This window comes from Sphaerodactylus townsendi, unplaced genomic scaffold (genome assembly GCF_021028975.2).
Source record: "Sphaerodactylus townsendi isolate TG3544 unplaced genomic scaffold, MPM_Stown_v2.3 scaffold_417, whole genome shotgun sequence".
Taxonomy (NCBI): Eukaryota; Metazoa; Chordata; class Lepidosauria; order Squamata; family Sphaerodactylidae; genus Sphaerodactylus; species Sphaerodactylus townsendi.
The window spans coordinates 1,137-13,680 of record NW_025950602.1 but is presented as its reverse complement, the minus strand read 5'-3'; the positions used below and the strand labels follow the sequence as shown (position 1 = coordinate 13,680).

At 47.9% G+C, this 12,544-nt stretch overlaps 1 protein-coding gene across 1 annotated transcript; it reads right to left on the bottom strand.

Moving 5' to 3' along the window:
• Positions 1-1,912: 1,912 nt before the first annotated feature.
• LOC125425410 (mitogen-activated protein kinase kinase kinase kinase 5-like) lies at positions 1,913-12,120 on the bottom strand (the record flags this gene model as incomplete). Its single annotated transcript, XM_048483017.1, has 5 exons — positions 1,913-2,056; positions 4,764-4,822; positions 6,503-6,581; positions 8,014-8,130; positions 12,070-12,120. Coding segments are annotated over 5 exons (378 nt in total), but the record flags the coding sequence as incomplete, so codon positions are not given.
• Positions 12,121-12,544: the final 424 nt, after the last annotated feature.

Here is a 12,544-nt window from a genome sequence, read left to right as displayed (position 1 = left end):
GAAGAAGAAGAAGAAGAAGAAGAAGAAGAAGAAGAAGAAGAAGAAGAGGAGGAGGAGGAGGAGGAGGAGGAGGAGGAGTTTGGATTTATATCCCCCCTTTCTCTCCTATAGGAGACTCAAAGGGGCTTAAAATCTCCTTTCCCTTCCTTTCCCTTCCCCCCTCACAATCTCCTTTCCCTCCTTTCCCTTCCCCACTCACAACAAACACCCTGTGAGGTGGGTGGGGCTGAGAGAGCTCCGAAAAGCTGTTATTAGCCCAAGGTCACCCAGCTGGCATGTGTGGGAGTGCACAGGCTAATCTGAATTGCCCAGATAAGCCTCCACAGCTCAGGCAGCAGAGCGGGGAATCAAACCCGGTTCCTCCAGATCAGAGTGCACCTGCTCTTAGCCACTATGCCACTGCTGCTCCTTTATTTGTTATGTTGGGTGTTTTATTGTGCATATTCATAGAATCGTAGAGTTGGAAGAGACCACAAGGGTCATCAAGTCAAACTCCCTGCCATTCAGGAAGACACAATCAAAGCACTCCAGACATATGTTTGTCCAGCCTCTGTTGAAAAACCTCCAAAGAAGGAGACTCCACCACTATCCAAGACAGTGCATTCCACTGTCCAACAGCCCTGACGGTCAGGAAGTTCTTCCTGATGTTTAGGTGGAATTTCATTTCCTGCCCCTTGAACCCATTGCTTCTGGTCCTAGCCTCTGAGGCAGCAGAAAACAAGCTTGCTCCCTCTTCGACATGGCATCCCTTCAAATATTTAAACATGGTTATCATGTCCCCCGTTAACCTTCACTTCTCCAGACTAAACATGCCCAGCTCCCTAAGTCTCTGCTTGTACGGCATGGATTCCAGACCTTTGACCATTTTGGTTGCCCTCCTCTGGACCCGTTCAAAACATCCCCAGTTAAAACTTAACGTTTATTAAGTTGCATTGGTTCACATTGTTGCATTTCATGTTGGTGGGAATTGTTGTCATATTTGTTATATTGTTGGATACATGTTTATTTATATATATACATCACTTTTGCATTTCTTCTTCCTTTTTTGTGCCAGTTATGCAGATGCTGATCAGACAGATTGTTCTTTTTATTGTGAGTTTGCTGTTCTGATCTTATTGATTGAAGTCTATAAAATATATGATTGAAGTCTATAAAATTATGCATGGGGTAGAAAATGTTGACAGAGAGAAATTTTTCTCTCTTTCTCACAATACTAGAACCAGGGGGCATCCATTGAAAATGCTGAAAATACCAATCTAAGAACATAAGAACAAACCAGCTGGATCAGACCAGAGTCCATCTAGTCCAGCACTCTGCTACTCGCAGTGGCCCACCAGGTGCCTTTGGGAGCTCACATGCAGGAGGTGAAAGCAATGGCCTTCTGCGGCTGTTGCTCCCGAGCACCTGGATTGTTAAGGCATTTGCAATCTCAGATCAAAGAGGATCAAGATTGGTAGCCATAAATCGACTTCTCCTCCATAAATCTGTCCAAGCCCCTTTTAAAGCTATCCAGGTGAGTGGCCATCACCACCTCCTGTGGCAGCATATTCCAAACACCAATCACACGTTGCGCGAAGACGTGTTTCCTTTTATTAGTCCTCATTCTTCCCCCCCAGCATTTTTCAATGGATGCCCCCTGGTTCTAGTATTGTGAGAAAGAGAGAAAAATGTCTCTCTGTCAACATTTTCTACCCCATGCATAATTTTATAGACTTCGATCATATCCCCCCTCAGACGTCTCCTCTCCAAACTAAAGAGTCCCAAACGCTGCAGCCTCTCCTCATAAGGAAGGTGCTCCAGTCCCTCAATCATCCTCGTTGCCCTTCTCTGCACTTTTTCTATCTCTTCGATATCCTTTTTGAGATGTGGCGACCATCATTCCGTCTGCGGAGCTGGATAAGACCCATCGTCTCGTTTTTCCTTTCCCCAGTCAAGAATCAGCTTACGCTCACTTATTCACTGGCAAGGCTGGGCAGACCAATACTTACTTGGCGCTGCTTCCACAGTCCACGAAAGGATTCCAGTGTGACGCGAAATGGGCTCCAGCGGCCACGACCTATGGAGGCACAAATTGTCACATGAACGCCCTTTGAGAGCCAGCGCGGTGTAGTGGTGAAGAGGAGGCAAATTCTAATTTGGAGAACTGGGTTTGATTCCCCACTCCTTCACCTGAGTGGCAGAGGCTTATCTGGCGAACCGGATGTGTTTCTGCACTCCTACGTTCCTGCTGGGTGGCCTTGGGCTAGTCCCAGTTCTCTCAGGACTCTCTCGGCCCCTGTCTATTGTGGGGAGAGGAAGGGAAAGGAGCTTGTAAGCCACCTTGAGTCTCCTTACGGGAGAGTTCAGATGCAAATTCTGACAGGTAATGTCAGCACAAATAAAGTAGGGGAACAGAACTTAACCCTATGACACTAGAATTAAGTACCCAAAGGGTCAAGAGCGTGAATACAGGGCCGCTAATTATAAAATAATTATATATATATAAAATAAAATATATAAAATAAAATAAAATATATAAAATAATATATATAAAAAAGAACATAAGAACATAAGAACTAGCCTGCTGGATCAGACCAGAGTCTATCTAGTCCAGCATTCTGCTACTTGCAGTGGCCCACCAGGTGCCTTTGGGAGCTCACATGCAGGATGTGAAAGCAATGGCCTTCTGCTGCACAACTCAATGTATGTATGTATGTATGTATGTATGTATGTATGTATGTATGTATGTATGTATACACACACACACACACACACACACACACACACACACAAATAAATAAATAGAATAACAAATTAAAATCACCAGAAAATGTCAACAGCCCCTAATAGCCTACACTACTAATGTCGCATCACACACAGGTAACACAAATGGGTCTCACAAGATAACTTTTCGCCCTTGAGGGCCAAAGCTGACTTAAGAAGGAGACTCAGAAGGGGCTTACAAACTCCTGTCCCTTCCCCCCTCATAACAAACACCCTGTGAGGCAAAGAAGAACTGAGACTAGCCCAAGGTCACCCAGCTGGCGTGTGTTGAAGCATACAAGCTAATCTGGTTCACCAGATAAGCCTCCACAACTCAAGTGGCAAAGCGGGGAGTCAAACCCGGTTCTCCAGATTAGAGTGCACTACACCACGCTGACTTATGGCAACCATATGTGGTTTTCAACGCAAAGGATGAACAGAAGTGGTCTGTGTAGCAACCTGGGACTTCCTTGGTGGTCTCCTACCCTGCTTAGCTTCCAAGTTATCCCTGCTTAGCTTCCAAGCTTCCAAGCTGTGATGAGATCAGACTAGCCTGGGCGATCCAGGTCAAGGCAGACAAACAGAGATGGGGGTGCAACTACCTGCCTCTACCTGGCATTCCTTGGTGGTTTCCAATCCAAGCAGCAGCCAATCCTGCTTAGCTTCTGAAATTTGACAAGATCGGGACTAGCCTGGGCCCTTCAGGTCAAGGCACAATAGCTGCTTATCTTCAAGTCGAAGCTGGCTTATGTGGAGGAGCAGGGAATTGAACCCAGCCCTCCAGATTACAGTGACTGCCACTCTTAACCACTTCACCGCACTGAACTGGAACAGTGATGGCCTAGAACACAGGTGTCAAACTCGCGGCCCTCCAGATGTTACGGACTACAGTGCGGATGATGGGAACTGTAGTCCATAACATCTGGAGGGCAGCGAGTTTGACACCTATGGCCTAGAAGGAAACTCGTGAGAAGGGGTCAGACTGAGCCAACAGCGAGGATGCACTCCTATCTATTCCTCCACCCCTGAACTTCTGGAACATGGGGTCACCCAGACTCTCCCAGGAGCCATGCTGTTCTGCTCAAGGGTCTCTAGGGCTCCTTCCACACATGCAGAATAATGCACTTTCAATCCACTTTCACAATTGTTTGCAAGTGGGTCTTGCTATTCCACACAGCTGCAAAATGCATTGAAAACGGATTGAAAGGGCATTATTCTGCATGCGCCAAAAGGCTGGCATGGCCCTTTAAAGGAGCCCAATCTAAGCTGCTGTCCAGATCCGTGCCATGCTTGTATTGAGTTCCCTGCCAGCCTTGAGATGGCCCCTGCCATGACTTTTCCTGGAGACCAGGGGTGTAATGAGGCAAACTGGAGCCCTGGGCAAAACCTGAGTTGGATGCCCCCACCCCCATGGGCGACCACCCCACCACGACCAATTTTTTTTTTTTGCACCAGGTCATTGGTGCCTGCAGGGGGTGCATTTTTAGACATATCGCCACCAAAATTTCAGCGTATCATCAGGAGGCTGTCCTTATGCTACCCCCAAGTTTAGTGAAGTTTGGTTCAGTGGGGACAAAGTTATGGACCCTCAAAAGGGTAGCTCCCATCTCCTTAGTTCCCATTGGAAAGAATGGGGGATAGGGGCACCCCCTTTGGGAGTCCATAACGTTGGACTCCCTGAACCAAACTGCACCAAACGTGGGGGGCAGCATAAGGACAGTCTCCTGATGATACGCTGAAATTTTGGTGCCGCTAGCCTAAAAACTGCGCCCCCTGCAGGCCAAAAACGGAAAACCACTAAAAAATACCCCAAAACGAACCATGCATTTTTGGTGCCTCCCACAAGGTGATGCCCTGGGCAGCTGCCCACCTTGCCCAATGGGCATTACGTCCCTGCCGGAGACAAAGTGTGGGATCCCCCCATTCTTAGATGCTGATTTGATAACACTGCTCCTTGTTAGGGTATATTACGACCACTATTACATTTTTAACCATGCGGGGAAACAAACTGGGAGCCATACCATTTCGTCCCTCGCTTCCGTCTCTTTTCTCAAAGGTGGTTCAAACTGCAGCTTATCAACTGTAAAACAGAAACATGTACAACTTGAAATGAATACCCCAGGGATAGATCCCAGAATCAAGCACTGACGGTGTTAATAAAAGCAGCGCAGAAGAACCTACTAAAAGCTCTCTGCGGGTCCAATCAAGCAACGCTTCCGCAATGAGGTTGTCCGCCCACCGTCCTCTGAAGGACCACTGACAAAGGGGCTATTAGCTCTTCCCAAGAACCTCCTCATTTCACAATACGTACCGGGGCTCGCCCACATTAGAAACGGAGAGCAGCTGGTAATGAGAGGTTTTATTTGGCTTCTAGTTGGATACAGCCCTGGCTCTCAACCAGGAATAGCAGGCTGTATCGCACAAGCGGGAGAAACAACGCGAAGAGAGTTTTTAACGGCATGTTCCCCAAACCGCAGAAGACCCGATTCCTCTGGAGTTATTTAAATTATTGTGGGCACTTGGCCAGAATGAGGCTCTTCAGATCCAAGAAGCTGAAACATTTTCAGGGGATGGTTTCAAAGGGTAGTCATTTCGATTTGCAGTAGAAGAGCCAGATAGGAGTCCAGCATCCCTGAGAGGCCAGAAGGATTTTCGTGGGTTGAGTTTTGGAGAGTCTGAGGATGGGAGTTTGACTGTCGAGGGCTCATGCCCCACAATCTTGCTGGCAACTGGGCTTGAACCTAGCTGTTTTCAGTGGAAGCCCTGCTGGGTTCTTATTAACTGAACTGAGCCTCTTGGAAATCCGATGCAAACGGCTCTTCTCGTTGGCCTCGTTTGAGAGTCAAACTAAACGGGACGGGAGATCGTTCTGTGGTGGCCTCCGTTTTAGAAGCCATTGTAGTTCTTTTAAAAAAAACTTCTGCAAGGCCTCAATCTGGATTGGGACCAGAGGTGGGGTCCAGCAGGTTCTCACAGGTTCCCGAGAGTAGGTTACTAATTATTTGTGTGTGCCGAGAGGGGGTTACTAATGGGTGATTTTGCCATGTGATTTTTGCCTTAGTCACGCCCCTCCTTCTCAGCAGTAGCGTGCAGAACTTGAAGCAGTCTAGCAGGAGGTGCACCGGCGTGTGTGGCAGCCTGCACCTGCGTGCATTCGTTTCCCACCCAAGGACCGGCGCAGCGGCTACGTCCTTGCCACAGCCCCACCCAGGAATGCCCGGCCACGCCCCCGTCGCACCCCGCCCAGCCCCACTGGCGCTACGCCACAGTTTGAATCCCACCACCATGGGAACCTGTTACTAAAATTTTTGGATCCCACCACTGATTGGGACCCCACAGCCTCAGGAGTTCTTGCACCGCCCCCCCCCCCGCCCCCCCGGTTTTCAAAAGCCAAAACAGCATGAGGAGCTTCTTCTAAAATGGCGCTGGCAAACACGGGACGCACCCACGGCCGTCATCTTGTTTATTTTGGCCCTGAAGCGCTACATGCAAATGCCACAGCTCGGGGGCTTCTGAAAAGCTCAGGAAATGCTTAAGTCCAGCACACGCAACGAGGCAGGGTCTGGTACCCCCTCCCGCACTGACGTTCAGAGCATCCCATAAAATAAGTTGCAGAGGGGCAATTTTACAAATGTCCTGTCAGGTCATTGAGCAACGCAAGCCCCTTCTGGTCAACCTATCTGAGGAGGGGCAATGAAACGTCCCGGCCGTTTCACCGAGCAGGGCGAACGCGCCTTTAAAACATACACAACGAACTCACAGTTTATTTCCGACGCTGTCCTTTCCGCTCTGACGTTCCGGTTTGTAGAGCGGATGGTCGGCCGAATCACCGGGTGAGGCTGTCGGGGCCAGAAAGGGATAGGTCAGGCGCCAGAAAGCCTCATTCGAGCGAGAGAAATACAAGATAGGGCCGAGGCCCAAAACTAACATATTAAAACCAAGAAAGAGATCTAATTTCAGCATTATATTTTATATACTAGGGCCCACTGTGAGGTCACATGTCCCCAGGCACCACCCATTTAATCATGAGGGGGCTGCGAAATCGCCCCACACACCCCTCCGGTAGAGAGGCACCCCCGCCTGGCGCTCCCCACTTCTCTGCTGGCCATAGCGGCCTCCTCTGGGCTGGCCCCCCACGCCCCTCCCGGCTGGGCCTGTTGTCGTCCCTGCGCCATGGCGGTCTGTGCCCCCTCGCGACTCTCTGGCCGCTCTTTGCTGACCTCCTGGTGCTCTGAGTGGATGCGGCCTCCTATTCCCCCCTGTGCCAGCCGCTGCAGCCGGTTTGCCAGGTCAAGGTGAACTGGTGCCGGGTGTGCGGAGGCCGGGTAGGAAGTTCATGGCAGGCAGCAGAGTTGGAGGGGGCGCAATTTCAGTTTTTGCCCCAGGCACCATTTTCTGCAGGTACGTTCCTGATCTTATGTGTGTGTGTTTTAAAAAATAATCTAAGTGTTGCTAGATAAGAGAAAGCATTTATCCCTTTCCTTTCATGCTTTTTCTATAGCAGTGATGGCGAACCTATGGCACAGGTGCCAGAGGTGGCACTCAGAGCCCTCTCGGTGGGCACGCACAGACAAAGTTCATTGTGTGGGGGGGGGATTGCCCCCAACCACACACACACACACCTAGGCTGGCCTGGGCCACTGGGCTAGATTATTAGCATTAAACCTAAGACCTAGTTTTGGGGAAGCAGTGTAGGTAACCCTGTTAAGCACTGTTAAACCCCACTGATTTTCATGCGAAGAACTAAAGCATGATCCTTTACCTGGAAGTAAGCTCGGTTGCTGGCAATGGGGCTTGCTTCTGAGTAAACCCTCCTAGGGTCGTGATTCACCCGTTGGAAGAGTTGCATGGTTGCTTCAAAGCAAAGCCAACAACTACCACCAAGCTTACTCCCGAGTAACGCGCGTCTCAGAGCCAACCGTTTTTTCTAAACTAAAACCTCAGTATCCAGGTTAAATTGCCATGCTGGCACTTTGCGATAAATAAGTGGGTTTTGGGTTGCAGTTTGGGCACTTGGTCTCAAAAAGGTTCGCCATCACTGTTCTATAGGGTTTACAGGTCTTCCGCCATACTCCTGCTGGCAACCCGCACTGCTCGATACCACTCCAAGCCAAAGTGGAATAATTTTCATTTTAAAAAGCTGGTGTCATCTACACCGTGGCCTCTCCTCCAAAGAAAACACAGAAGTGATGTCACAGAGCTGTAGGAATCACCACCAGGAACTCTGTGGCATTATCATAGACGCGGAAAGGAAGCAGAAGGAGAGCTCACCTCAAAGTCGTCGTCGTCCGGCTCGCTGTAGTGGGGGTGGTTGTCGGGATTGTTCACCTTGTCCAACAGCTCAGTGGCCAGAGTTCGAGTCAGACCAGGTTGCCCAACGAAACTATGCTGGAATATATACAATACAACAAGCTTTATTAGGCATATCAAAATAGGCTCCAGAGCATTACAGACATTTCTGAAGTACAAATCAAAAGTACATTCAAAACACAGACAGATAAACTGTATCTAGCATTGGACGTTACTTAGAAAATTCTGTCACTTGTAAAGAAAAAATATATCATAAAGAGAACTGGCTTAGGACTTTGCTCTTGGAAGGAGGAACTGAGAGAGACAGAGGTCTTTTGTTGTGTAAGATTTAACTGCATCGAAGAAGCCACAATTATGCCAAGAGCTGCTCCACTCCAACACGGGGGCTCTTCGGCTGTGGTCCAGGAACTGCCAGCGGCCTCTGGTTCTCCTCAAGATAATAACAAATTACATGTTTTGCTCCAACACTGATATGCCTTCCAAGGACCAGCAAAATTCAACATTAACAGCCTCCAAATCAAACAGGACAGGACTGAGGTAACCATGACCTTGGCATTATCATCAGTGGTTCAACCAAGGCTAATTTCATAGGAGCACATGAAGCTGCCTTATACTGAATCATTCCCTTGGTCCGTCAAGGGAATGAATACGATCTGTGTTTTGTCAAATGCATTCGCACTCGGAATTTACAGATAGTTGTGTATTTTTCTGGACTTTTCACAGCCTGTCCCCCAAACCCGCACGAAACAGCCTTCTACTTAATGGGACCTTCAGTCTACCAAAAGTAAGCACTATCTCCACAATCTTAGGCAAAGGTCCTTCAGGTGGTCCAATAACTGGAGAGGCCGGGAATCGAACATGAGGCCTCCTGCACAGCAAGCAGAGGCTCTGCCACTGAGCCACAGACCCCTCCCCCTCTGCATGACAGTCAGGTTCCTCCAAGGTGCTGGTGTTAACCCTTGAAAACCTGAACAGTTAGGGACTGCCCTAGCAAATGATGGTGTCCATCCACGAGAACTTGCCCAGATCGCTGTGTCACGAATTTGTGATCTTAATCACACATCTGCATGTCAATCTACGCATTCTTAGGTAGCTTCATAGCCTCTAAGAACATAAGAACAAGCCAGCTGGACCAGACCAGAGTCCATCTAGTTCAGCTCTCTGCTACTCGCAGTGGCCCACCAGGTGCCTTTGGGAGCTCATGTGCAGGATGTGAAAGCAATGGCCTTCTGCTGCTGCTGCTGCTCCCGATCACCTGGTCTGCTAAGGCATTTGCAATCTCAGATCAAAGAGGATCAAGATTGGTAGCCATAGATCGACTTCTCCATAAATCTGTCCAAGCCCCTTTTAAAGCTATCCAGGTTAGTGGCCATCACCACCTCCTGTGGCAGCATATTCCAAACACCAATCACACATTGCGTGAAGAAGTGTTTCCTTTTATTAGTCCTCATTCTTCCCCCCAGCATTTTCAATGGATGCCCCCTGGTTCTAGTATTGTGAGAAAGAGAGAAAAATTTCTCTCTGTCAACATTTTCTACCCCATGCATAATTTTATAGACTTCAGTCCTATCCCCCCTCAGATGTCTCCTCTCCAAACTAAGGAGTCCCAAACGCTGCAGCCTCTCCTCATAAGGAAGGTGCTCCAGTCCCTCAATCATCCTCGTTGCCCTTCTCTGCACTTTTTCTATCTCCTCAATATCCTTTTTGAGATGCGGCGACCAGAACTGGACACAGTACTCCAAGTGCAGTCGCACCACTGCTTTATATAAGGGCATGACAATCCTTGCAGACAATCTCTGTAACGTCAACTGTTGGTTGGGAAAAATACAAGACCACCTGTAACCTGACTGTTCGTTAGTGCAGCTGAAGGAATGGCAGATTTATCGCCCTCTAATTGCGAGCAAATGCTGTTTTTAACCTCACAACCTCACTTTGAGAATTTAACGACTTATGAAGATGTGTTATTATCCAGCTGTTATTCATTTGCATAGCCCCTTTAGGGATCATTGTTTTATTTAGAGGACAGTCATACGCTAAGAAAGATTTATTTCTGTTCCAAACTGTCACCATCTCTGTAAAATGTACCATGTGGGGACTCAAGGAAGAGGGGGGGCTATCTCAGGCCCACCAGCTGCTCAGGAGCAGCAGCAGCAGAAGGCCATTGCTTTCACATCCTGCAGGTGAGCTCCCAAAGGCACCTGGTGGGCCACTGCGAGTAGCAGAGAGCTGGACTAGATGGACTCTGGTCTGATCCAGCTGGCTTGTTCTTATGTTCTTATATTGTGTTTTCTGCTTAATCGTTACAAGAGGTGATATATCTAACCTCTACAGTAAAGAAAACAATGGGCAATAACTTCTGGCTAAGGTGACCCACACTTTCGCTCCACATAACCTCCACCTCTCACACACTACTTCATTTTCCTTTTCCCTTCAGACACCTCCTGTCTCTGATATCTAAGGTATTGGTCCCTTCCACTCATTTAACTCTTGGAACATCTGTGACCAAATTAGGATTTGACTCCCTTTTTGGTCTTCCTAACGCAGTGATGCATGCGAACTCCATGGCATGGGTGCCAGAGGTGGCACTCTCAGAGCCCTTTCTGTGGGGCACACGCGGCACAGAGCTCATCATGGGGGGGGGGATCACCTCCCCCACAATAATACACCTAGGCTAGCCTGGGCACGATCCTTCACCTGGGAGTATGCTCGGTTGCTGGCAATGGGGCTTGCTTCTGATTAACCCTCCTAGGGTTGTGATTCACCCATTCGAAGCGTTGCACGGTTGCTTCACCAAGCTTACTCCCAAGTAATGTGCGCCTTGGAGCCAACCATTTTTTCTAAACTAAAACCTCAGTATTCAGGTTAAATTCGTCGTGGTCGGGTACTTTGGCGCATAAATAAGTGGGTTTTGGGTTGCAATTTGGGCACTTGGTCTTGTGTGCTGTTCACCATCACTGTCCTAACGCCTTCTAAGCTGCATTTGTGCTCTCTTAGGACAATTTATGACGCCATATAACACTAGTCAGAAATCTGCTTTCCCTCACTATCTAAGCTGTTATCATATACTCGTTGTCCAGCCTTCCTCCTTTCCTTCAGCAGTCTCCCACCCTCACCTCCTCCCTCTCCCTCGCACGTGGTTAAGAGCAGGTGGATTCTAATCTGGAGAACCGGGTTTGATTCCCTCAGCTCCTCCACTTGGAGTGGTAGAGGCTGGCCCTGGTGAACCAGATGTGTGCTTCCTCACCCCTACCTTCCAGCTGGGTGACCTCTGGCTAGTCACAGTTCTCTCAGAACTCTCTCAGCCCCACCCATTCACAAGGTGTCTGTTATGGGGAGAGGAAGGGAAGGAAATTGGAAGCTGCTTTGGGATCCCTTGTAGTAGAGAAAAGCAGGGTATAACAATCATCCCTTCTTTTTCTACATGTGTGCAAGCTGCAACCCCAAGGATACTTTCCTAGGGGTAAGCCTCCAATCAATAACAACATGGTGCTTACGTTCAAGTAGGCCTGCTTTGAGATCAAGCTTATGGGCTGCATCCCAACAGGCAAAGATGAAATATGAATACTCAGTTACAGAAGCAGCAAATCAGACTTCTTTTAAACCTATCTTGCTCTTTGTTGCTTCCCGTTGTCACACGTACGTTGGGTGGAAAATTTCCAAGATAGTAAGAAATTCTGATTCAGTTGTCCCTTGGTAAATTTTAGATGGGAGGAAGGGAACAAATAGGATTCTTGCTTGCCAACAAGCAAGAAGACTTCAGGGCAGAATGAGTATTGATTTTATGTGATTGCTGCTTAGCAGGTGGGCTAGATGCACATGTGTTTTTGAATGGAAGAAAAGAAGGAAGAATCAACTCTTGCTTTCTCTTTAAGCACACGACGTGTCTGAAAGTCTTCGACGCTCATTGTTCTTTCTAACCGTCAGGGGCGCCTCTCGAAGTATGAAAAAATGTTTCAATGGGTAACAATGATTTTTAATTATAACTTTACAAAGAAAAAAACATAATAAACCACTTACAGTCAGAAGTCTTTTCCTCTGTCGGCCTCTTCTTTGGATTTTTGGTAAGTGCTACTTTGACAAAATTGTGGAATGTTGTTGACCTTTAAAGGAGATGAAAAATGCTATTTTAATCTCTTTTAATGGGACTGCTCACACCTATAGCTTATAAAAAATAATTCATAAATAAAATAAAAACTGTCCAGTGAATACTGGCTGTTTTCTGGGCTGTGTGGCCGTGGTCTGGTAGTTTCTACTCTTAATGCTTCTTCAGAGGTGCTATTACAGTAAGATGTGTTTCTCACTATGACATATATTTCACTGTGATATTCCTCTGAAGATGCTACAGCCATAGATGTGGGCAAAACGCTTGGAGCAAAAACCACCAGATCACTACTGCAGCCTGGAAAACCCACAGTTGATTCTGGCTAGAAAGCCTTCTCAACAATACAACGACGCCCAGTGAATATTATTCTGTTGACCAGAAATGCAAGGC